Genomic DNA, 26,029 nt, shown 5'->3' on the forward strand with positions numbered 1-26,029 from the left:
GACGACATGAGACGGCCGGCAAACATATTAGTATCTGTCCAGGCGTCTAAAACACCGTCAGGGACGTTATAATGCTCATTTTACCTCAGTCGGTCGACACAGACACAGACACGGACACTGACACTGACTCCAGTGTCGACGGTGAAGAAACAAACGTATTTTCCTTTAGGGCCACACGTTACTTGTTAAGGGCAATGAAGGAGGTGTTACATATTTCTGATACTACAAGTACCACAAAAAAGGGTATTATGTGGGGTGTGGAAAAACTACCTATAGTTTTTCCTGAATCAGATAAATTAAATGAAGTGTGTGATGAGGCGCGGGGTTCCCCCGATAGAAAATTATTGGCGGTATACCCTTTCCCGCCAGAAGTTAGGGCGCGTTGGGAAACACCCCTTAGGGTGGATAAGGCGCTCACACGCTTATCAAAACAAGTGGCGGTACCGTCTCCAGATACGGCCGCCCTCAAGGAGCCAGCTGATAGGAGGCTGGAAAATATCCTAAAAAGTATATACACACGTACTGGTGTTATACTGCGACCAGCGATCGCCTCAGCCTGGATGTGCAGCGCGGGGGTGGCTTGGTCGGATTCCCTGACTGAAAATATTGATACCCTTGACAGGGACAGTATTTTATTTACTATAGAGCATTTAAAGAATGCATTTCTATATATGCGAGATGCACAGAGGGATATTTGCACTCTGGCATCAAGAGTAAGTGCGATGTCCATATCTGCCAAAAGATGTTTATGGACACGACAGTGGTCAGGTGATGCAGATTCCAAACGGCACAAAGATGTATTGCCGTATAAAGGGGAGGAGTTATTTGGGGTCGGTCCATCGGACCTGGTGGCCACGGCAACTGCTGGGAAATCCACCGTTTTTACCCTAAGTCACATCTATGCAGAAAAAGACACCGTCTTTTCAGCCTCAGTCCTTTCGTCCCCATAAGCATATCTGCCCAGGGATAGAGGAAAGGGAAGAAGACTGCAGCAGGCAGCCCATTCCCAGGAACAGAAGCCTTCCACCGCTTCTGCCAAGTTCTCAGCATGACGCTGGAGCCGTACAGGACCCCTGGATCCTACAAGTAGTATCCCAGGGGTACAGATTGGAAAGTCGAGACGTTTCCCCTCGCAGGTTCCTGAAGTCTGCTTTACCAACGTCTCCCTCCGACAGGGAGGCAGTATTGGAAACAATTCACAAGCTGTATTCCCAGCAGGTGATAATCAAAGTACCCCTCCTACAACAAGGAAAGGGGTATTATTCCACACTATATTGTGGTACTGAAACCAGAAGGCTCGGTGAGACCTATTCTAAATCTGAAATATTTGAACACTTAAAAAGGTTCAAATCAAGATGGAGTCACTCAGAGCAGTGATAGCGAACCAGGTAGAAGGGGACTATATGGTGTCCCGGGACATCAGGGATGCTTACCTCCATGTCCCAATTTGCCCTTCTCACCAAGGGTATCTCAGGTTCGTGGTACAGAACTGTCACTATCAGTTTCAGACGCTGCCGGTTGGATTGTCCACGGCACTCCGGGTCTTTACCAAGGTAATGCCCGAAATGATGATTCTTCTTCGAAGAAAATGGACGACCTCCTGATAAGAGCAAGGTCCAGAGAACAGTTGGAGGTCGGATTAGCACTATCTCAAGTAGTTCTACGACAGCACGGGTGGATTCTAAATATTCCAAAACCGCAGTTGTTTCCGACGACACGTCTGCTGTTCCTAGGGATGATTCTGGACACAGTCCAGAAAAAGGTGTTTCTCCCGGAGGAGAAAGCCAGGGAGTTATCCGAGCTAGTCAGGAACCTCCTAAAACCAGGAAAAGTGTCAGTGCATCATTGCACAAGAGTCCTGGGAAAAATAGTGGCTTATTACGAAGCGATTCCATTCGGCAGATTCCACGCAAGAACTTTTCAGTGGGATCTGCTGGACAAATGGTCCGGATCGCATCTTCAGATGCATCAGCGGATAACCCTATCTCCAAGGACAAGGGTGTCTCTCCTGTGGTGGTTACAGAGTGCTCATCTTCTAGAGGGCCGCAGATTCGGCATTCAGGATTGGATGCTGGTGACCACGGAGGCCAGCCTGAGAGGCTGGGGAGCAGTCACACAGGAAAAATTTTTTTTCCAGGGAGTGTGATCAAGTCTGGAGACTTTTCTCCACATAAATATACTGGAGCTAAGGGCAATTTATAATGCTCTAAGCTTAGCAAGACCTCTGCTTCAAGGTCAGCCGGTATTGATCCAGTGGGACAACATCACGGCAGTCGCCCACGTAAACAGACAGGGCGGCACAAGAAGCAGGAGGGCAATGGCAAAAACTGCAAGGATTCTTCGCTGGGCGGAAAATCATGTGATAGCACTGTCAGCAGTGTTCATTCCGGGAGTGGACAATTGGGAAGCAGACTTCCTCAGCAGGCACGACCTCCACCCGGGAGAGTGGGGACTTCATCGGGAAGTTTTCCACATGATTGTGAACCGTTGGGAAAGACCAAAGGTGTACATGATGGCGTCCCGCCTGAACAAAAAACTGGACAGGTATTGCGCCAGGTCAAGAGACTTTCAGGCAATAGCTGTGGACGTTCTGGTAACACCGTGGGCGTACCAGTCGGTGTATGTGTTTCCTCCTCTGCTTCTCATACCCAAGGTATTGAGAATTATAAGACGTAGAGGAGTAAGAACTATACTCGTGGCTCCGGATTGGCCAAGAAGGACTTGGTACCCGGATCTTCAAGAGATACTCACAGAGGACTCATGACCTCTGCCGCTAAGAAGGGACTTGTTTCAGCACGTACCATGTCTGTTCCAAGACTTACCGCGGCTGCGTTTGACGGCATGGCGGTTGAACGCCGGATCCTAAGGGAAAAAGGCATTCCGGAAGAGGTCATTCCTACCCTGGTCAAAGCCAGGAAGGACGTGACCGCACAACATTATCACCACATGTGGCGAAAATATGTTGCGTGGTGTGAGGCCAGGAAAGCTCCACGAAGAAATTTCAACTCTGTCGATTCCTGCATTTCCTGCAAACAGGAGTGTCTATGGGCCTCAGATTGGGGTCCATTAAGGTTCAAATTTCGGCCCTGTCGATTTTCTTCCAGAAAGAATTGGCTTCAGTTCCTGAAGTCCAGAAGTTTGTCAAGGGAGTACTGCATATTCAACCCCCTTTTGTGCCTCCAGTGGCACTGTGGGATCTCAACGTAGTGCTGGGATTCCTCAAATCACATTGGTTTAAACCGCTCAAATCTGTGGATTTGAAATATCTCACATGGAAAGTGACCATGATGTTGGCCCTGGCCTCGGCCAGGCGAGTGTCAGCATTGGCGGCTTTGTCTCACAAAAGCCCATATCTGATTGTCCATTCGGACAGGGCAGAGCTGCGGACTCGTCCCCAGTTTCTCCCTAAGGTGGGGTCAGCGTTTCACCTGAACCAGCTTATTGTGGTACCTGCGGCTACTAGGGACTTGGAGGACTCCAAGTTGCTAGATGTTGTCAGGGCCCTGAAAATATCGGTTTCCAGGACGGCTGGAGTCAGGAAAACTGACTTGCGGTTATCCTGTAGGCACCCAAAAAAAAAACAAAAAAAAAACTGGGTGCTCTTGCTTCTAAGCAGACGATTGCTAGTTGGATGTGTAGTACAATTCAGCTTGCACATTCTGTGGCAGGCCTGCCACAGCCAAAATATGTAAATGCCCATTCCACAAGGAAGGTGGGCTCATCCTGGGCGGCTGCCCGAGGGGTCTCGGCATTACAACTCTGCCGAGCAGCTACGTGGTCGGGGGGAGAACACGTTTGTAAAATTCTACAAATTTGATACCCTGGCTAAAGAGGACCTGGAGTTCTCTCATTCGGTGCTGCAGAGTCATCCGCACTCTCCCGCCTGTTTGGGAGCTTTGGTATAATCCCCATGGTCCTGACGGAGTCCCCAGCATCCACTAGGACGTTAGAGAAAATAAGATTTTACTTACCGATAAATCTATTTCTCGTAGTCCGTAGTGGATGCTGGGCGCCCATCCCAAGTGCGGATTGTCTGCAATACTTGTACATAGTTATTGGTACAAAAAATCGGGTTATTATTGTTGTGAGCCATCTTTTCAGAGGCTCCGCTGTTATCATGCTGTTAACTGGGTTCAGATCACAGGTTGTACAGTGTGATTGGTGTGGCTGGTATGAGTCTTACCCGGGATTCAAAAATCCTTCCTTATTGTGTACGCTCGTCCGGGCACAGTATCCTAACTGAGGCTTGGAGGAGGGTCATAGGGGGAGGAGCCAGTGCACACCACCTGATCCTAAAGCTTTTACTTTTGTGCCCTGTCTCCTGCGGAGCCGCTATTCCCCATGGTCCTGACGGAGTCCCCAGCATCCACTACGGACTACGAGAAATAGATTTATCGGTAAGTAAAATCTTATTATACTGTATTATCAGCAAACAGAACTTAAGACGCCAGAAAAGTAAAGTATTAATTAGAGTATGAGTAGGTAGCACACACCCGGCTTATAAACAGATGAAAGTGGTGACCAATGTTTTGTATTCCAAGCCATAAATTCTAAATCTGTCCTATACAAGAGCCATGGCTCTTCCAACTGCAACGACTATTCTGTCCCTTGTCTAATTCACACATAGGCAAGATTGTCTTTAACTGTAAGTCGCTTGTTTCCTGTTTTGATTGTTTATGTACTCTGTAAGTGGGCGCTGCGGAACCCTTGTGGCGCCATATAAAGGATATTAATAATAACCAACCTAGTTTTGCCTTATAACTGATAGCTGCTAGAGTTAAAGGAACAAGCAAATTGGGCTCTTACATTTGGACCATGGTGTACTGAGGACAGGTACCTCCTGGCGGTGGCTACTCATCAGAATAAATTATCCTGAATCCCCTCCATAGTACTGCTAATTTTTGCTTTCCTGTCTAAATTCTTACATGTCTCAGAGTGTTTGCCAGAATACAATCTGTATTTCCTAGTTAAAAACTGGAAATACAGGCTCCGCCCTTACTTACCCCATCCCCAGGTATACAGCTCACCATTACCTGCAGCCAGAAAGGGAAAGCGTATAAACAAGTGCAGGCAGTTCTCAAACTACAACAACTGTAGACAAATTCCTGCATCTATATTAAAATTGTGCCCATTACCTATCAGTATTATATCTTGGTCTCAATCAAAAGACATGCTGTATTCTCATGCACAGTAGCTGATGCCACAAAATGGCTGTCTGCGTGTGATTATTACAGGAGCAATGTAAGTATGCCCTGTTAGAGTTCTATTTAATGATTTGGGTCTTCAACTCACATCTGAATTGAGGCATAAGAGAAAATATACTTATAGGGCTGTACCACACGCGGCGGCTTTTGCCAGCTGGGAAAAAGCCGGATGGCTTTTTCCCGTGCTGGTATTGTAATTAACAGTGTAAGGGTTAGGGTCTTTTCACACGGCACGGCCCCGGCACGGATGCCGGGTTGCAGCCGGAAATATCCACTGGAAGGTCTGGCTGCCGGGCCGGGGGCGTACCGTCTTTGTAGGCAGTGGACCATGTGTGTGAAGGGGAGCTTTCACACACACAACGGTTTTTTTAGCCACCGCCGCTGCTGCTGCGCATGCGCACAGCATTACACACGGCTTAAAGCCGTTGTGTGTGAAAAACACTCACGGATGGCAAAAAGCCGGACAAAGTTTGTCCGGCTTTTTGCCAGCCAGGAAAAACCGGAGCGTGTGTTACAGCCCATACAGTGCTGGCATATTACGAACATTGAACCCGCATCAGTTGCAGTTTTGCTAATTTAGAAGAATGTACTTATACATATCCTTACGTGTCACAGTGGCTGTGTGGCGGGATCCACAGCTGATCTTTGATGCTTCGGTATCTTGTGGTAAATCAATTAAAGCTGGGAAAGACTGAATTGCAATAAATTCACCATCTCCGACTGCAGCAGATTCCTCTCCGGAGTTCATCCCTGAGCAAAGGACAACTGGCATTAGCATGCTATGTACTAATCCTTACAGTCACAGGAAGGAATAATAAACAGGCTTACGTTCTTGCCCTAATGTCCTTGAAGGAAGTCCAAGTTGTCCAGACTCATTCCATCCCCAGCAATAAATATCTCCACCTTCTGGATGAGGCAATAAGGTTTTTAAATCAAAACCATAGTTCATTTCATATTGCAGAAAATTGTTTTTCTATAGTCTACTTAATGTATGTCACATGCACAGATGTTGTTCATATAGGGGGTAATTCAGACCTGATCGCTAGGGTGTGTTTCTCTGACGTCCTAGTGGATGCTGGGGACTCCGTCAGGACCATGGGGAATAGCGGCTCCGCAGGAGACAGGGCACAAAAGTAAAAGCTTTAGGATCAGGTGGTGTGCACTGGCTCCTCCCCTTATGACCCTCCTCCAAGCCTCAGTTAGATTTTTGTGCCCGGCCGAGAAGGGTGCAATCTAGGTGGCTCTCCTAAAGAGCTGCTTAGAGTAAAAGTTTTGTTAGGTTTTTTATTTTCAGTGAGTCCTGCTGGCAACAGGCTCACTGCATCGAGGGACTTAGGGGAGAGAAGTGAACTCACCTGCGTGCAGGATGGATTGGCTTCTTAGGCTACTGGACACCATTAGCTCCAGAGGGAGTCGGAACACAGGTCTCACCCTGGGGTTCGTCCCGGAGCCGCGCCGCCGACCCCCTTGCAGATGCCGAAAAGTGAAGAGGTCCAGAAACCGGCGGCAGAAGACTTTTCAGTCTTCATAAGGTAGCGCACAGCACTGCAGCTGTGCGCCATTGTTGTCAGCACACTTCATAGCAGCGGTCACTGAGGGTGCAGGGCGCTGGGGGGGGCGCCCTGGGCAGCAATGATAGTACCTTATTCTGGCTAAAAATACATCACATATAGCCCCTGGGGGCTATATGGATGTATTTAACCCCTGCCAGGTCTCAGAAAAACGGGAGAAGAAGCCCGCCGAAAAGGGGGCGGGGCCTATTCTCCTCAGCACACAGCGCCATTTTCCCTCACAGAAATGCTGGTGGGAAGGCTCCCAGGCTCTCCCCTGCACTGCACTACAGAAACAGGGTTAAAACAGAGAGGGGGGGCACTTATTTGGCGATATGACTATATATATTAAAATGCTATAAGGGAAAAACACTTATATAAAGGTTGTCCCTGTATAATTATAGCGTTTTTGGTGTGTGCTGGCAAACTCTCCCTCTGTCTCCCCAAAGGGCTAGTGGGGTCCTGTCCTCTATCAGAGCATTCCCTGTGTGTGTGCTGTGTGTCGGTACGTGTGTGTCGACATGTATGAGGACGATGTTGGTGAGGAGGCGGAGCAATTGCCTGTAATGGTGATGTCACTCTCTAGGGAGTCGACACCGGAATGGATGGCTTATTTAAGGAATTACGTGATAATGTCAACACGCTGCAAGGTCGGTTGACGACATGAGACGGCCGGCAAACCAATTAGTACCTGTCCAGGCGTCTCAAACACCGTCAGGGGCGTTAAAACGTCCTTTTACCTCAGTCGGTCGACACAGACACAGCAACGGACACTGACTCCAGTGTCGACGGTGAAGAAACAAACGTATTTTCCTTTAGGGCCACACGTTACTTGTTAAGGGAAATGAAGGAGGTGTTACATATTTCTGATACTACAAGTACCACAAAAAAGGGTATTATGTGGAGTGTAAAAAAACTACCTGTAGTTTTTCCTGAATCAGATAAATTAAATGAAGTGTGTGATGATGCGTGGGTTTCCACCGATAGAAAATTATTGGCGGTATACCCTTTCCCGCCAGAAGTTAGGGCGCGTTGGGAAACACCCCTTAGGGTGGATAAGGCGCTCACACGCTTATCAAAACAAGTGGCGGTACCGTCTCCAGATAGGGCCGCCCTCAAGGAGCCAGCTGATAGGAGGCTGGAAAATATCCTAAAAAGTATATACACACATACTGGTGTTATACTGCGACCAGCGATCGCCTCAGCCTGGATGTGCAGCGCTGGGGTGGCTTGGTCGGATTCCCTGACTGAAAATATTGATACCCTTGACAGGGACAGTATTTTATTGACTATAGAGCATTTAAAGGATGCATTTCTATATATGCGAGATGCACAGAGGGATATTTGCACTCTGGCATCAAGAGTAAGTGCGATGTCCATATCTGCCAGAAGTTGTTTATGTACACGACAGTGGTCAGGTGATGCAGATTCCAAACGGCACATGGAAGTATTGCCGTATAAAGGAGAAAAAGACAACGTCTTTTCAGCCTCAGTCCTTTCGTCCCCATAAGGGCAAGCGGGCAAAAGGCCAGTCATATCTGCCATGGGATAGAGGAAAGGGAAGAAGACTGCAGCAGGCAGCCCATTCCCAGAAACAGAAGCCCTCCACCGCTTCTGCCAAGTCCTCAGCATGACGCTGGGGCCGTACAAGCGGACTCGGGTGCGGTGGGGGAGGTCGTCTCAAGAGTTTCAGCACGCAGTGGGCTCACTCGCAAGTGGACCCCTGGATCCTACAAGTAGTATCCCAGGGGTACAGATTGGAAATTCGAGACGTCTCCCCCTCGCAGGTTCCTGAAGTCTGCTTTACCAACGTCTCCCTCCGACAGGGAGGCAGTAGTGGAAACAATTCACAAGCTGTATTCCCAGCAGGTGATAATCAAAGTACCCCTCCTACAACAAGGAAAGGGGTATTATTCCACACTATATTGTGGTACTGAAGCCAGACGGCTCGGTGAGACCTATTCTAAATCTGAAATAGTTGAACACTTACATACAAAGGTTCAAATCAAGATGGAGTCACTCAGAGCAGTGATAGCGAACCAGGAAGAAGGGGACTATATGGTGTCCCGGGACATCAGGGATGCTTACCTCCATGTCCCAATTTGCCCTTCTCACCAAGGGTACCTCAGGTTCGTGGTACAGAACTGTCACTATCAGTTTCAGACGCTGCCGGTTGGATTGTCCACGGCACCCCGGGTCCTTACCAAGGTAATGGCCGAAATGATGATTCTTCTTCAAAGAAAATGGACGATCTCCTGATAGGGGCAAGGTCCAGAGAACAGTTGGAGGTCGGAGTAGCACTATCTCAAGTAGTTCTACGACAGCACGGGTGGATTCTAAATATTCCAAAACCGCAGCTGTTTCCGACGACACGTCTGCTGTTCCTAGGGATGATTCTGGACACAGTCCAGAAAAAGGTGTTTCTCCCGGAGAAGAAAGCCAGGGAGTTATCCGAGCTAGTCAGGAACCTCCTAAAACCAGGAAAAGTGTCAGTGCATCATTGCACAAGGGTCCTGGGAAAAATGGTGGCTTCTTACGAAGCGATTCCATTCGGTAGATTTCACGCAAGAACTTTTCAGTGGGATCTGCTGGAAAAATGGTCCGGATCGCATCTTCAGATGCATCAGCGGATAACCCTGTCTCCAAGGACAAGGGTGTTTCTTCTGCGGTGGCTGCAGAGTGCTCATCTACTAAAGGGCCGCAGACTCGGCATTCAGGACTGGGTCCTGGTGACCACGGATGCCAGCCTGAGAGGCTGGGGAGCAGTCACACAGGGAAAAAATTTCCAGGGAGTGTGATCAAGTCTGGAGACTTCTCTCCACATAAATATACTGGAGTTAAGGGCAATTTACAATGTTCTAAGCTTAGCAAGACCTCTGCTTCAAGGTCAGCCGGTATTGATCCAGTGGGACAACATCACGGCAGTCGCCCACGTAAACAGACAGGGCGGCACAAGAAGCAGGAGGGCAATGGCAGAAACTGCAAGGATTCTTCGCTGGGCGAAAAATCATGTGATAGCACTGTCAGCAGTGTTCATTCCGGGAGTGGACAACTGGGAAGCAGACTTCCTCAGCAGGCACGACCTCCACCCGGGAGAGTGGGGACTTCATCGGGAAGTATTCCACATGATTGTGAACCGTTGGGAAAGACCAAAGGTGGACATGATGGCGTCCCGCCTGAACAAAAAACTGGACAGGTATTGCGCCAGGTCAAGAGACCCTCAAGCAATATCTGTGGACGTTCTGGTAACACCGTGAGTGTACCAGTCGGTGTATGTGTTCCCTCCTCTGCTTCTCATAACCAAGGTACTGAGAATTATAAGACGTAGAGGAGTAAGAACTATACTCGTGGCTCCGGATTGGCCAAGAAGGACGTGGCACCCGGAACTTCAAGAAATGCTCACAGAGGACTCATGGCCTCTGCCGCTAAGAAGGGACTTGCTTCAGCAAGTACCAGGTCTGTTCCAAGACTTACCGCGGCTGCGTTTGACGGCATGGCGGTGGAACGCCAGATCCTAAGGGAAAAAGGCATTCCGGAAGAGGTCATTCCTACCCTGGTCAAAGCCAGGAAGGAGGTGACCGCAAAACATTATCACCACATGTGGCAAAAATATGTTGCGTGGTGTGAGGCCAGGAAGGCCCCACGAAGAAATTTCAACTCGGTCGATTCCTGCATTTCCTGCAAACAGGAGTGTCTATGGGCCTCAAATTGGGGTCCATTAAGGTTCAAATTTCGGCCCTGTAAATTTTCTTCCAGAAAGAATTGGCTTCAGTTCCTGAAGTCCAGAAGTTTGTCAAGGGAGTATTGCATATACAACCCCCTTTTTGTGCCTCCAGTGGCACTGTGGGATCTCAACGTAGTTCTGGGATTCCTCAAATCACATTTTAAACCGCTCAAATCTGTGGATTTGAAATATCTCACATGGAAAGTGACCATGCTGTTGGCCCTGGCCTCGGCCAGGCGAGTGTCAGAATTGGCGGCTTTGTCTCACAAAAGCCATATCTGATTGTCCATTCGGACAGGGCAGAACTGCGGACTCGTCCCCAGTTTCTTCCTAAGGTGGTGTCAGCGTTTCACCTGAACCAGCTTATTGTGGTACCTGCGGCTACTAGGGACTTGGAGGACCCCAAGTTGCTAGATGTTGTCAGGGCCCTGAAAATATAGGTTTCCAGGACGGCTGGAGTCAGGAAAACTGACTCGCTGTTATCCTGTATGCACCCAACAAACTGGGTGCTCTTGCTTCTAAGCAGACGATTGCTCGTTGGATTTGTAGCACATTTCAACTTGCACATTCTGTAGCAGGCCTGCCACAGCCTAAATCTGTCAAGGCCCATTCCACAAGGAAGGTGGGCTCATCCTGGGCGGCTGCCCGAGGGGTCTCGGCATTACAACTCTGCCGAGCAGCTACGTGGTCGGGGGAGAACACGTTTGTAAAATTCTACAAATTTGATACCCTGGCTAAAGAGGACCTGGAGTTCTCTCATTCGGTGCTGCAGAGTCATCCGCACTCTCCCGCCCGTTTGGGAGCTTTGGTATAATCCCCATGGTCCTGACGGAGTCCCCAGCATCCACTAGGACGTCAGAGAAAATAAGATTTTACTTACCGATAAATCTATTTCTCGTAGTCCGTAGTGGATGCTGGGCGCCCATCCCAAGTGCGGATTGTCTGCAATACTTGTACATAGTTATTGTTACAAAAATCGGGTTATTATTGTTGTGAGCCATCTTTTCAGAGGCTCCGCTGTTATCATGCTGTTAACTGGGTTCAGATCACAGGTTGTACAGTGTGATTGGTGTGGCTGGTAGGAGTCTTACCCGGGATTCAAAATCCTTCCTTATTGTGTACGCTCGTCCGGGCACAGTATCCTAACTGAGGCTTGGAGGAGGGTCATAGGGGGAGGAGCCAGTGCACACCACCTGATCCTAAAGCTTTTACTTTTGTGCCCTGTCTCCTGCGGAGCCGCTATTCCCCATGGTCCTGACGGAGTCCCCAGCATCCACTACGGACTACGAGAAATAGATTTATCGGTAAGTAAAATCTTATTTTTTTGCATCCCTGCGATCAGGTAGTGGCCGCCTACAGGGGGAGGGTATTAGCTGTGTGCAGGTGTGCCGTCGCATGTGTTGCAGAACTGCACAAACATAAGTTGCACTCGTGTGTGTGGTTTGACCCCATATTTACAACTGTAATTATGGGCATGATGGGTCACATACACAAAAAAAATAAGAATTTACTTACCGATAATTCTATTTCTCGTAGTCCGTAGTGGATGCTGGGGACTCCGTCAGGACCATGGGGAATAGCGGCTCCGCAGGAGACAGGGCACAAAAGTAAAAGCTTTAGGATCAGGTGGTGTGCACTGGCTCCTCCCCCTATGACCCTCCTCCAAGCCTCAGTTAGGATACTGTGCCCGGACGAGCGTACACAATAAGGAAGGATTTTGAATCCCGGGTAAGACTCATACCAGCCACACCAATCACACTGTACAACCTGTGATCTGAACCCAGTTAACAGCATGATAACAGCGGAGCCTCTGAAAAGATAACTCACAACAATAATAACCCGATTTTTGTAACAATAACTATGTACAAGTATTGCAGACAATCCGCACTTGGGATGGGCGCCCAGCATCCACTACGGACTACGAGAAATAGAATTATCGGTAAGTAAATTCTTATTTTCTCTGACGTCCTAAGTGGATGCTAGGGACTCCGTCAGGACCATGGGGATTATACCAAAGCTCCCAAACGGGCGGGAGAGTGCGGATGACTCTGCAGCACCGAGTGAGAGAACTCCAGGTCCTCCTCAGCCAGGGTGTGCCCCTGACCAAGTAGCAGCTCGGCAAAGTTGTAAAGCCGAGACCCCTCGGGCAGCCGCCCAAGATGAGCCCCCTTCCTTGTGGAATGGGCATTTACATATTTTGGCTGTGGCAGGCCTGCCACAGAATGTGCAAGCTGAATTGTACTACACATCCAACTAGCAATCGTCTGCTTAGAAGCAAAAGCACCCAGTTTGTTGGGTGCATACAGGATAACAGCAAGTCAGTTTTCCTGACTCCAGCCGTCCTGGAAACCGATATTTTCAGGGCCCTGACAACATCTAGCAACTTGGAGTCCTCCAAGTCCCTAGTAGCCGCAGGTACCACAATAAGCTGGTTCAGGTGAAACGCTGACACCACCTTAGGGAGAAACTGGGGACGAGTCCGCAGCTCTGCCCTGTCCGAATGGACAATCAGATATGGGCTTTTGTGAGACAAAGCCGCCCATTCTGACACTCGCCTGGCCGAGGCCAGGGCCAACATCATGGTCACTTTCCATGTGAGATATTTCAAATCCACAGATTTGAGCGGTTTAAACCAATGTGATTTGAGGAATCCCAGAACTACGTTGAGATCCCACAGTGCCACTGGAGGCACAAAAGGGGGTTGTATATGCAGTACTCCCTTGACAAACTTCTGGACTTCAGGAACTGAAGCCAATTCTTTCTGGAAGAAAATCGACAGGGCCGAAATTTGAACCTTAATGGTACCCAATTTGAGGCCCATAGACACTCCTGTTTGCAGGAAATGCAGGAATCGACCGAGTTGAAATTTCTTCGTGGGGCCTTCCTGGCCTCACACCACGCAACATATTTTCGCCACATGTGGTGATAATGTTGTGCGGTCACCTCCTTCCTGGCTTTGACCAGGGTAGGAATGACCTCTTCCGGAATGCCTTTTTCCCTTAGGATCCGGCGTTCAACCGCCATGCCGTCAACGCAGCCGCGGTAAGTCTTGGAACAGACATGGTACTTGCTGAAGCAAGTCCCTTCTTAGCGGCAGAGGCCATGAGTCCTCTGTGAGCATTTCTTGAAGTTCCGGGTGCCACGTCCTTCTTGGCCAATCCGGAGCCACGAGTATAGTTCTTACTCCTCTACGTCTTATAATTCTCAGTACCTTGGTTATGAGAAGCAGAGGAGGGAACACATACACCGACTGGTACACCCACGGTGTTACCAGAACGTCCACAGCTATTGCCTGAGGGTCTCTTGACCTGGCGCAATACCAGTTTTTTGTTCAGGCGGGACGCCATCATGTCCACCTTTGGTCTTTCCCAACGGTTCACAATCATGTGGAAGACTTCCCGATGAAGTCCCCACTCTCCCGGGTGGAGGTCGTGCTGAGGAAGTCTGCTTCCCAGTTGTCCACTCCCGGAATGAACACTGCTGACAGTGCTATCACATGATTTTCCGCCCAGCGAAGAATCCTTGCAGTTTCTGCCATTGCCCTCCTGCTTCTTGTGCCGCCCTGTCTGTTTACGTGGGCGACTGCCGTGATGTTGTCCCACTGGATCAATACCGGCTGACCTTGAAGCAGAGGTCTTGCTAAGCTTAGAGCATTGTAAATTGCTCTTAGCTCCAGTATATTTATGTGGAGAGAAGTCTCCAGACTTGATCACACTCCCTGGAAATTTTTTCCTTGTGTGACTGCTCCCCAGCCTTTCAGGCTGGCATCCGTGGTCACCAGGACCCAGTCCTGAATGCCGAATCTGTGGCCCTTTAGTAGATGAGCACTCTGCAGCCACCACAGAAGAGACACCCTTGTCCTTGGAGACAGGGTTATCCGCTGATGCATCTGAAGATGCGATCCGGACCATTTTTCCAGCAGATCCCAGTGAAAAGTTCTTGCGTGAAATCTGCCGAATGGAATCGCTTCGTAAGAAGCCACCATTTTTCCCAGGACCCTTGTGCAATGATGCACTGACACTTTTCCTGGTTTTAGGAGGTTCCTGACTAGCTCGGATAACTCCCTGGCTTTCTCCTCCGGGAGAAACACCTTTTTCTGGACTGTGTCCAGAATCATCCCTAGGAACAGCAGACGTGTCGTCGGAGACAGCTGCGATTTTGGAATATTTAGAATCCACCCGTGCTGTCGTAGAACTACTTGAGATAGTGCTACTCCGACCTCCAACTGTTCTCTGGACCTTGCCCTTATCAGGAGATCGTCCAAGTAAGGGATAATTAAGACGCCTTTTCTTTGAAGAAGAATCATCATTTCGGCCATTACCTTGGTAAAGACCCGGGGTGCCGTGGACAATCCAAACGGCAGCGTCTGAAACTGATAGTGACAGTTTTGTACCACGAACCTGAGGTACCCTTGGTGAGAAGGGCAAATTGGGACATGGAGGTAAGCATCCTTGATGTCCAGGGACACCATATAGTCCCCTTCTTCCTGGTTCGCTATCACTGCTCTGAGTGACTCCATCTTGATTTGAACCTTTGTATTTCAGATTTAGAATAGGTCTCACCGAGCCGTCTGGCTTCAGTACCACAATATAGTGTGGAATAATACCCCTTTCCTTGTTGTAGGAGGGGTACTTTGATTATCACCTGCTGGGAATACAGCTTGTGAATTGTTTCCAATACTGCCTCCCTGTCGGAGGGAGACGTTGGTAAAGCAGACTTCAGGAACCTGCGAGGGGGAGACGTCTCGAATTTCCAATCTGTACCCCTGGGATACTACTTGTAGGATCCAGGGGTCCACTTGCGAGTGAGCCCACTGCGCGCTGAAACTCTTGAGACGACCCCCCACCGCACCTGAGTCCGCTTGTACGGCCCCAGCGTCATGCTGAGGACTTGGCAAAAGCGGTGGAGGGCTTCTGTTCCTGGGAATGGGCTGCCTGCTGCAGTCTTCTTCCCTTTCCTCTATCCCTGGGCAGATATGACTGGCCTTTTGCCTGCTTGCCCTTATGGGGACGAAAGGACTGAGGCTGAAAAGACGGTGTCTTTTTCTGCTGAGATGTGACTTGGGGTAAAAAAAAGGTGGATTTTCCAGCTGTTGCCGTGGCCACCAGGTCCGATGGACCGACCCCAAATAACTCCTCCCCTTTATACGGCAATACTTCCATGTGCCGTTTGGAATCTGCATCACCTGACCACTGTCGTGTCCATAAACATCTTCTGGCAGATATGGACATCGCACTTACTCTTGATGCCAGAGTGCAAATATCCCTCTGTGCATCTCGCATATATAGAAATGCATCCTTTAAATGCTCTATAGTCAATAAAATACTGTCCCTGTCAAGGGTATCAATATTTTCAGTCAGGGAATCCGACCAAGCCACCCCAGCGCTGCACATCCAGGCTGAGGCGATCGCTGGTCGCAGTATAACACCAGTATGTGTGTATATACTTTTTAGGATATTTTCCAGCCTCCTATCAGCTGGCTCCTTGAGGGCGGCCGTATCTGGAGACGGTAACGCCACTTGTTTTGATAAGCGTGTGAGCGCCTTATCCACCCTAAGGGGTGTTTCCCAACGCGCCCTAACTTCTGGCGGGAAAGGGTATAACGCCAATAATTTTCTATCGGGGGAAACCCACGCATCATCACACACTTCATTTAATTTATCTGATTCAGGAAAAACTACAGGTAGTTTTTTCACACCCCACATAATACCCTCTTTTGTGGTACTTGTAGTATCAGAAATATGTAACACCTCCTTCATTGCCCTTAACATGTAACGTGTGGCCCAAATGGAAAATACGTTTGTTTCTTCACCGTCGACACTGGAGTCAGTGTCCGTGTCTGTGTCGACCGACTGAGGTAAATGGGCGTTTTAAAGCCCCTGACGGTGTTTGAGACGCCTGGACAGGTACTAATTGGTTTGCCGGCCGTCTCATGTCGTCAACCGACCTTGCAGCGTGTTGACATTATCACGTAATTCCCTAAATAAGCCATCCATTCCGGTGTCGACTCCCTAGAGAGTGACATCACCATTACAGGCAATTGCTCCGCCTCCTCACCAACATCGTCCTCATACATGTTGACACACACGTACCGACACACAGCACACACACAGGGAATGCTCTGATAGAGGACAGGACCCCACTAGCCCTTTGGGGAGACAGAGGGAGAGTTTGCCAGCACACACCAAAACGCTATATTATACAGGGACAACCTTATATAAGTGTTTTCCCTTATAGCATCTTAATATATAATAATATCGCCAAATAAGTGCCCCCCCTCTCTGTTTTAACCCTGTTTCTGTAGTGCAGTGCAGGGGAGAGCCTGGGAGTCTTCCTAGCAGCGGAGCTGTGTAGGAAAATGGCGCCGTGTGCTGAGGAGAATAGGCCCCGCCCCCTTTTCGGCGGGCTTCTTCTCCCGTTTTTCTGACAACCTGGCAGGGGTTAAATACATCCATATAGCCCCAGGGGCTATATGTGATGTATTTTTAGCCAGCATAGGTACTTTCATTGCTGCCCAGGGCGCCCCCCCAAGCGCCCTGCACCCTCAGTGACCGTTGGTGTGAAGTGTGCTGAGAGCAATGGCGCACAGCTGCAGTGCTGTGTGCTACCTCATGAAGACTGAGAAGTCTTCAGCCGCCGATTTCTGGACCTCTTCTCTCTTCAGCATCTGCAAGGGGGTCGGCGGCGCGGCTCCGGTGACCCATCCAGGCTGTACCTGTGATCGTCCCTCTGGAGCTAGTGTCCAGTAGCCTAAGAAGCCAATCCATCCTGCACGCAGGTGAGTTCACTTCTTCTCCCCTAAGTCCCTCGTTGCAGTGAGCCTGTTGCCAGCAGGACTCACTGAAAATAAAAAACCTAACAAAACTTTTACTCTAAGCAGCTCTTTAGGAGAGCCACCTAGATTGCACCCTTCTCGGCCGGGCACAAAAACCTAACTGAGGCTTGGAGGAGGGTCATAGGGGGAGGAGCCAGTGCACACCACCTGATCCTAAAGCTTTTACTTTTGTGCCCTGTCTCCTGCGGAGCCGCTATTCCCCATGGTCCTGACGGAGTCCCCAGCATCCACTTAGGACGTCAGAGAAATTCTGTTTTCTCGTCCTGCTTTCAAATATTGTCAAATTTCAAATACTGGTGCCCATTCGGTTGCCTGTGGCATTATCGGGTTATGCCCTTCACCCCATTCCATATAGGGAAAACAAGTAGCATGAAGTAACATTCCCTAGTGATCAGAAGTACTAAGGGGCCCAACATTTGAAAGAGGGGACACTCCTTTTTCTAAAATGGGTGCCCCTTTATTATTTGTAGCCAGGTTGGGGAGATCTTCCCCTATGCCTGGCATACATTATTTTTCTGTAGTACAGGCATTTCATGTCTGGTGATCAGTGCTTTTATGTGGGCACACTGTTTGAAAGCAGGGACTGCCCTCTTTCAAACGAGTGTACCCCCGGGCGCCCAGGTCTGAGGGGCGCTGAGACACACACTCTCCAACATGGCCGCCATCAGGCCAGGGTTCCCGTCTCTGGCAGAACTAGAGGCAGTGCATCCGGTGCATAGCACCAGTGCCCACCGCAATGAAGAGATTCGCAGCCTCTGCACTGTAATAAGTCACTCTGACTCATTAGATGCCGTTGCTGCGCAGGCCGTGGATCCTATCAGCCACTGTGTTTCCCCTGCTTTTGGAAATGGGCTGGTCACAGCAGAATCAATGATATGTCTGACATGCCCTGTGCTATCACTGTGCAGCAAGCCCGGCTCCCGGAGTCGCGTCCCCTACTGTCTCAGTGTCTCCTCCCTTTCCTTCTCTCCCAGCCAAGCTCAGGGAAGCAAGCGCCGCCTCCCAGATGAGAAGAGGAGGTGGCTTGGGCTGGGTGCTGCATGCTGTGAGGGATAGCCTGTGGCATCTTGGCTGGGCTCGTGTGACTGGTGGTAAGTGAGATGTTAGCTGACAATCTGTGTCCATGATCGCTCCTCCCTCTAACCATTCCGCTGGAGGCTGAAATAGATGAATGAGGGCTGCATGGTCCCAAACAGATATGCTGGTGCAGGGAGTGATGAAGACAGTGGAGGGAATGGAGTATATATATATAGGTCCCTGCTTCTAATCTATACTGATACAGTCTCTGCACCTCTCCTGTGTCTTCTTGCAGCTACTGTATAAAATGTGTTATTTGCATGTTTCTATGTTAGCATTATGATGCATGTATTGGTATATACAGTATAGGTAAGTGGGGCAGCAGAACAGTGTGTAAACAAAACTGTTGTACAGTGCTATTCTGATTTAAATCTATAAATCATACCTGACCAACCTGTGCTCTCCAGCTATTGTGAAACTACAAGTCCCAGCATGCCCTGCCACAGTTTTAGAATTCCTTATAGCAAAAATGTGGCAGGGCATGCTGGGACTTGTAGTTTCACAATAGCTGGAGAGCCACAGGTTGGGCATGCCTGCTATAAATGATTCTGACATTTGCCAGGATGTGTTTATATGAGTGTGTTTTTCAGTGATAATGCAATGTAATTAATGCTGGGCACAGGGGACCATCAGTCACCACTACAGCAGTGTCACTCAGTGCTCGCAAGTTGGCCAGGGATTCAGTGCTAATGTCCAACTGACTGTTTTCTACATTCTTAGGTGGGTAATGGAGATTGTTAGAACTACAACTACATTTTTTTATGTGGTTTCAAGGTGATAATTAAGCCCCAGCTTGCAATATTGTAAAGCAAATAACCGCTTGCATGTATCATTGCTGAAGCCAACGCTGTCTGGGCGATACATGTTCCATGGCTGCTCTGTTCAGCCCACATTCCAGGAGTGTGTGTGTGTGTGTGTGTGTGTGTGTGTGTGTGTGTGTGTGTGTGTGTGTGTGGTAATAATCTGCATAGTGAGACCAACTTGTGACTACATCTATTTTGTCTAGCGTCACCATTTGCATGTCAGGTTAGGCAAGTCATCTACATGTGTATGCATCATGTTAAAGCACGTTTTGTCAGGCTTTGCAAGCAAAAAAAAGAAAAAAGCTCAATAGAGTGACATACTGTAGTTAGCACGGGTTATAGGTCTGTCCATAAACATGCAAAATGTGGTGTGGTATAGTCCTAGAGGTGCAGTGTTATTAGGTTTATGTGTGGTACTGCTAGAAAAGCAGTGTTATTAGATGTGTGTGTTGTAGTTCTATAGGTGCAGTGTTATTACAGAGGTATGCTTTGTGCAGTAGTCCTAGACGTGCTGTGTTATTAGAAGTATGTGTTGCAGAAACACGGGGGTGCAGGCACTAAACTACTGCCTTGTCCCAGGTGACAAAATCCTAGTTTCGGCCCTGCTGAACCCCTACCCTAAATAATAACAATAATTAAAATCATGTGACACATACAGGACGGAATTCAGTTGATATCACTGCCTGATCTCCCTTCTTTAGTGACTGGAGTTTGCAGGGGTGATATTGAATTGATGCTAGTTATCACGCTTATCGCGCCCATTAGTGATGGCTTCAGCCGTGTAAAGCAGCTAAACCCAACTAAAGTAATGGGTCATTTGTTGCGCATTTCAGCTACTGCCCCCACAGTGTTTACTCATTCCATATATTACATCATTTACCACTGATGCAGGCTGTATGCCATCCACCGGCTGCCACTTCACCCATTGAAACACCATGCAAAGCTTCCACTATCCGTGGTTCTGATACATCTTCCACATCTTCATGTCCAAGTTGCCCATGTCTGGTAATCAAAGGAGAAAGGTAAAGTACAAGGTTGTCTCCTGCCACTGTCTGTAATAGGACAGGTGTGTCTGTCATACCTCCCTGCTCCCCAGGTCAGCACCTTCCCATCAGATGTCAGGAGCACCGCATGCTCATTCCCCAGTGCCATCTTCTGGGCCCGGACTGTGGCTGGCAGCTCCCTGAAGAACGGGGGCTGAGGGAATACGTGTCCTTTGGCAACCAATGGGAAAGCTGTAAATATGACAGACATTATGGTTAATTCTCGTACATTATACTGAATTTCTACAATACTAAAAGATGATGAAATAAGTATAGGATTTTTTATTTTAATCTGGAACATATTATGCAGAAAGATTTAAAAAAAAAAAAACCTGGAAAAGCAACAATGGATGCTACTTGGTAATAATGGCTTCTCCTACAGTCACAGTGAGGAGAGCTGCTACACACAGGTCATTTTAAATGTAAATGTTTGACATAATGCTCAACAAAAATCCCAACCATTCAGAATAATACAGGTATCTATAGGTAAAAACAGTCTTTTAACGCTACAGATGTTTCTAACCTGCTTAAAATAGTAGGTAAATCAAGGTGAGTGAGTCAAGTTGCAATATGTTGGTTCTGGATCCATCTCCAACCTTTGTTTATGGATATTTCTGTTGTTTAGGTAACTTGTGAAATCTAATGCCCCCTACCTTATACAGTCCGCGGGCCGGACGTTTCCCACCCCTGCTTTATAATAAAGGCTAACGTTGCTCCTCACCTCTATGGGGGGAAATGCAAGTGTTTTGCGCTCCGGTGGCCACTAGATGGCGTCCAACAGAACAATTCAAGTGTTGCTCCGTTCAGGCGCACACAGCTGCTGGTGCTGACGTTACTGTTATGTTGGAAATACAGAGATAGTGAACCACTGCGCTCTCGGCGGCTGCAGTTGCATAGAACCCCGGTGTCACTCAGCACCATACAACATAGACATATGTAGGCTTGACACCATTTAGAAGACTGTAAGTGGGGTACGCTTGCCCATTTATAGTCCGACATTCATTGATCTGTCTTAGCATGAATTACGGTTAAAGATACCTTTATGGGCTTATTGAACACTCTTTGAGTATGAGTATGGTATGCTGGTTTATTCCTCCGGCTATCAGTGGGATTGGTGGAATAGACTCCACTGTGGTCTATTAATCGGGCTGTTCTTCTCTCCATTATCTCTCGCATTGGGGTACCACTTTGGGAGGAAGTGAAAGAGTACGAACAGCCTTCCATCCAGTTAGGAGAAGTTTGGACCCATAAAGAAACCTTTATGTGTGAAAACTCTTCCATTCTAGACGTGAGTACGGTACGAACCATCTTGATAAACCACGAAATCTAGAACGACCAGTCACCCCTAAATCTAGGACATACTACACGATATTGTTCTTCCATTTCTCTTTTTGAGGGACATTGGATCAATCCAGAGGGAAATCCTCTACCTAATGGACTAAGGAAAAAAGATTGGAAGACGACCTCCTTTCTTTTTACGGACTGGCATATTCCTGAATGTGTAAGACATCTAAGTGGACTTTTTAAGCTGTGCGCAGTTGAGGTAGTTCTCATTTTTTCTGTTACTGTTATGTTGTTCCGTCATTTTGACGGGCTGGTAACTAGTATAACATAAAATGACAAAATCATTCTTTCCCCTAAGATCCAGGAGTTCATATTGGTCACTACGCCAGTCTTTCATGCAAGCCGTATCTCGTCTCTTTAGGACAATCTGAAGGAAAATAAAGCTGCCTCTATCCTGGCTATGTTACTGAAACATGTACTCATAGGCTCTGTCATAGTATGCTCTTTTATTAATATGGGGCAGATGTATTAAGTCTGGAGAAAGGATAAAGAAGTGATAAGTGCAAGGTGATAACGCACCAGCCAATCATAACGGATTTGAAAAATGACAGGAGCTGACTGGCTGGTGCGTTATCACCTTCCACTAATCACTGCTTTGTCACTTTATCCCTTCTCCAAGCTTTATACATCTGCCCCATGGTGCTGTATGCAAGAGGGATCTCATCAAATCAGATAGGAGATGGAAGTGCATGTAGCTGTATAGGAGTATAAATGTATTTACCAACATCATGTCCCACAGGTAGCTCCATTTTCCACATGGCCTTTGGCAGCGTCCCCTCAACATCAATTGTGTTAATATCCCAGCATTCTGCCCGTTCTCTCAGTAGAAGAATAAGGTATTTCTCTGACGGGAGGATATCGCTACAATCCAGGCCTTGGACACGGAGATGCTGTTTTGGGCAACCGCTGATGAGTCCAGAGAGTAGGAGCGACCCATCCTCTGCAGCACAAGACAAGTCAAAGAAAAATATAAATATCATCAATTCCAATAACATTTTGTAGATGAGCAGACATTCTATGCAAGCCATGTATAAGACGGGATCCGGTCTGAAAATCGACAGTGTCTAGGTCGACAATGTTTAGGTCGACCGCTGTAGCTTTGTTGACCACATTAGATCGACAGGGTCAGAAGGCCGACATGTTCTAGGTCGACAGGTCAAAAGGTCGACATGAGGTTTTTAAAATAAAATAATTTTTTTTTTTTTACTTTTTCATACTTAACGATCCACGTGGACTATGATTGGAACGGTAACCTGTGCCGAGCGAAGCGGTAGCGGAGAGATCCATGCGAGGGGACACGGTGCACTAATTGGGGTTCCCGGTCACTCTACGAAGAAAACGACACCAAAAAAACATAAAAAAACTCATGTCCACCTTTTGACCTAGAACATGTCGACCTTCTGACCCTGTCGACCTATAATGGTCGACCTAAATATTGTCGACCTAATGATCCACACCCTATAAGACTCTTACCATCTTGAAAAAAGAAAGCCAGGATAGCTACATAATATAAAGTGTATTCTGTCCATAAACCAACATTGTGCTTCTGTTTGGGTACCACATTCACATGATATTACCTATAATTGTATTAAGCAAGGTGCATCAGGTTTCCAAATTACAGGAAAACCCACATTGCCATTTAAAGGAGATGTTCCCTTAAAATGATACTTTAATTAACAGCTTCTCTCCCAATAAACAGAGCCGTGGGGCTATTAAGCTCAGGACATACTAAGCCCAGCCAGCTCCTGCACTGATGTCTATGTAAATCTGTCTGGGGCTCAACCAGGATGTAACCAATAGCTATGTGGACAAGATTTTCTCAGTGTAGTAACAGCAGGAAGTACAAACTGGTTGATAGATCAGTGGGCGTGTACACCCGATATGTCTGTGAACGCATTCACAGAAATATTGCGTCTGGCCTGTAGTACAACCTATGCCAGATATATCGACATGTCTGGCTGTGTGTACTGGTGACCCGCTGACACTGATGTCCCTGCTGGGTGGGCAAATTCAAATTCGGCGGTGAGGTCAAGCGGCTATTGGTAAGCGTGTATGGGGTCTAGTCATGAAGCAGTGAAAAGGGTGAAGTGAGCCAGTGGAGAAGTCCATGGCAACCAATCAGCATTGAAATAACAATTTATAATTTGCATACTATACAATTGTATGAAAAAGCTGACTGGTTGCCATGGGCAACTTCTGCACAGGCTCACTTCTCCACGCTTTTCACTGTTTCATGAATAGACCCCTATATCTTTACTAATCGGATGCTTGGTTGGTGTGACGGAGGGTTGGCAGATATACTGTATGTAAGCAATGTGTATGAAGCCTAAGGCATAAAAAATAACAGTGAGAGCATTGCTGGTTCAGTTACATCTATTTACATCTATAGATTGTAACACCACCTTCCCCCTGCACTGGCCTACACTGAGCAACAAGAAACCAGTCTATAGTACTGTATGAAAGTTGGACCGGCCCTGATGGTGATGACGGAGATACTGTGGCTGGAGACAGAGCAGGTGAACAGCACCCTACCTACAATTAAATAAAAAGGCAAATAACAAAGACTCTTGGACAGAGGGAGTAACATTTGCAAAGACTTGTTCTAAACATATAACCACCATGGTTATGTAACATAATATAATCTGCATTGTACATTATAGATTGTAAAGTCATAACCTCTACCGAACATTAGGGTCCTATCTCCTTGTGTTATTTTAACTATTTAGTAGTTGTGCGACTTGTGGTGTATGTTGTGGTTCCTATGAATAATGTAAAACCTTTGTTGTGACCCAGTCTTGTTATATTCGTGGTGTAAAGCATAACAGAATATGCCAGTACAGTAACAGTATTTGTTAATAAATACGTATTAGATTGCATAGATGAGCAGCATACTGTATGACATTTACACGTAGTTCATGCATTTATGAAAACATATATACACTATGATTAAACAATTCTGCAATAATAATCATTTGATCCATTTAGTGGAACCTAGGACTACAGCAACGTGTGGCCCTGCTGCTTGCACCTTCTGTTGATGTGTACAACCCCCAGCAGCAGCACACCGACAGCAACAAGGCACACGCGACTGTCAGAGAGCTGCGCCAGTGAGGAGTGTCATATACAGTATGACCGCAAGGTGTCGCACCTGTCACGACGGCCGAATAGCTCCACGCCGGCACCACTCTGCAGATCTGCTTGTTGCTCTCTATTGTACCCCCATTAATTTGCAGTGGTTTGGGCAGATTTACAGTCCGTTCCTCTCCGAGCCCGAGCTGCCCAAACCCGCTATACCCAAACCCAAACCACGGCATGTAGCACCGTGGAGTGCAAACAAAGGCCCTGGATCATCGGACTAGATTATATCACAAAGCGGCAAACAAGTGCTGCCTGCGTCGTGTGTGAAGCGCATGCGCACATTATCTTGTTTACACGCTCCCTCTAGTGGGCACTGCAGGCACAATGCATGTGCTCATGCTGAGAAGTTAGAGTCTACATTCCCTTCGTGGAGAAGACTTTTCCCATAATGCACTGGAAGCATTGCTATTATGTGCAGTTACACAGACATCAGTAACCGTACTGTCATCTTTTCAGTAAATGAGTAATATTCTGCATTGTATCGTGTTAATATCCCGCACCGGACATACAGTGATATTTTATTAAAATGTTGACACATCAAATTTAGAACCAGCTAATCGCTTTACATCTCCACTTGGATTTAAATTTAAATTTGAGAAGCTGGACTGCTGGAGGTGCTCCTGCAATCAAAAACCAAACATTATAACAAAGTATTTGTTGAAAAGAAACAACAAAAGAAGTACGTTGCTTTTTGGAGCACTCTTTTAAACAAAAGATTAATGTATATGAGTGTGATATGATTGTAATAATTTAAAACGTAACCTTTAATATTCTTCCATAAAATAAATGGGGTAATTTAAGTGGCAGAGCCTATATGTATATGCCACTAAATAAGTGCATTCATTCTATTGCACCCCCTATAAACTATAGATATCAGTATATTTAATCAGAACAATAGATTGTAAGTGGTGAATATATTTCTAAACTTGATTAAAGTGATGACAAAGATATAAATATCAATACATTTTGGTATTAGTGAATCGTAGCCAGTAAAAAATAATTGATATAGTAATTAATGAGGCATATTAAATCAGCGCTTCAGTATGTGCCTTTGGCCGTCATAGTTTGACTCAAGATGAGCTTTCTACTGAATACATTTATAACAAAGCCTACATCAAAACTATGTCACTACCTAAATTGGTATCCACATAAAAAGTTCTCTTGTGCTATTACTCAACAGGCTTTTAACACATGTATCAAGTTTGTTTCATTATACTACCTTGTGTCCACATGTAACAATTCTTATGAAAACACACTGTTCCAGTCAGCCAATATATATGATTAAACCATCCTAGCTAGTTTTGGCAGAAA

The 26,029-nt window shown here is 47.2% G+C and overlaps 1 protein-coding gene across 2 annotated transcripts in view; it reads right to left on the reverse strand.

Moving 5' to 3' along the window:
- The window catches only part of RCCD1 (RCC1 domain containing 1), a 40,188-nt gene extending 15,165 nt beyond the window's left edge, over nucleotides 1-25,023 (reverse strand). Inside the window, exons 1-7 of one of the 2 annotated variants that reach the window (XM_063925852.1) lie at nucleotides 24,729-25,020; nucleotides 22,302-22,520; nucleotides 20,275-20,428; nucleotides 20,074-20,195; nucleotides 6,033-6,110; nucleotides 5,811-5,954; nucleotides 5,004-5,033 (exon numbers count right to left, since the gene is read on the reverse strand). In XM_063925852.1, coding sequence (XP_063781922.1) covers nucleotides 5,004-5,033; nucleotides 5,811-5,954; nucleotides 6,033-6,110; nucleotides 20,074-20,195; nucleotides 20,275-20,428; nucleotides 22,302-22,520; nucleotides 24,729-24,894 — 913 coding nt within the window. In that variant the 5' untranslated portion in view covers nucleotides 24,895-25,020. Of the gene's footprint in view, nucleotides 1-5,003; nucleotides 5,034-5,810; nucleotides 5,955-6,032; nucleotides 6,111-20,073; nucleotides 20,196-20,274; nucleotides 20,429-22,301; nucleotides 22,521-24,728 lie in introns of both variants that reach the window. The other variant, XM_063925853.1, reaches the window with a different exon arrangement.
- Between the last annotated feature and the right edge of the window lie 1,006 nt (nucleotides 25,024-26,029).

This window comes from Pseudophryne corroboree, chromosome 6 (genome assembly GCF_028390025.1).
Source record: "Pseudophryne corroboree isolate aPseCor3 chromosome 6, aPseCor3.hap2, whole genome shotgun sequence".
NCBI classification, from domain to species: domain Eukaryota; kingdom Metazoa; phylum Chordata; class Amphibia; order Anura; family Myobatrachidae; genus Pseudophryne; species Pseudophryne corroboree.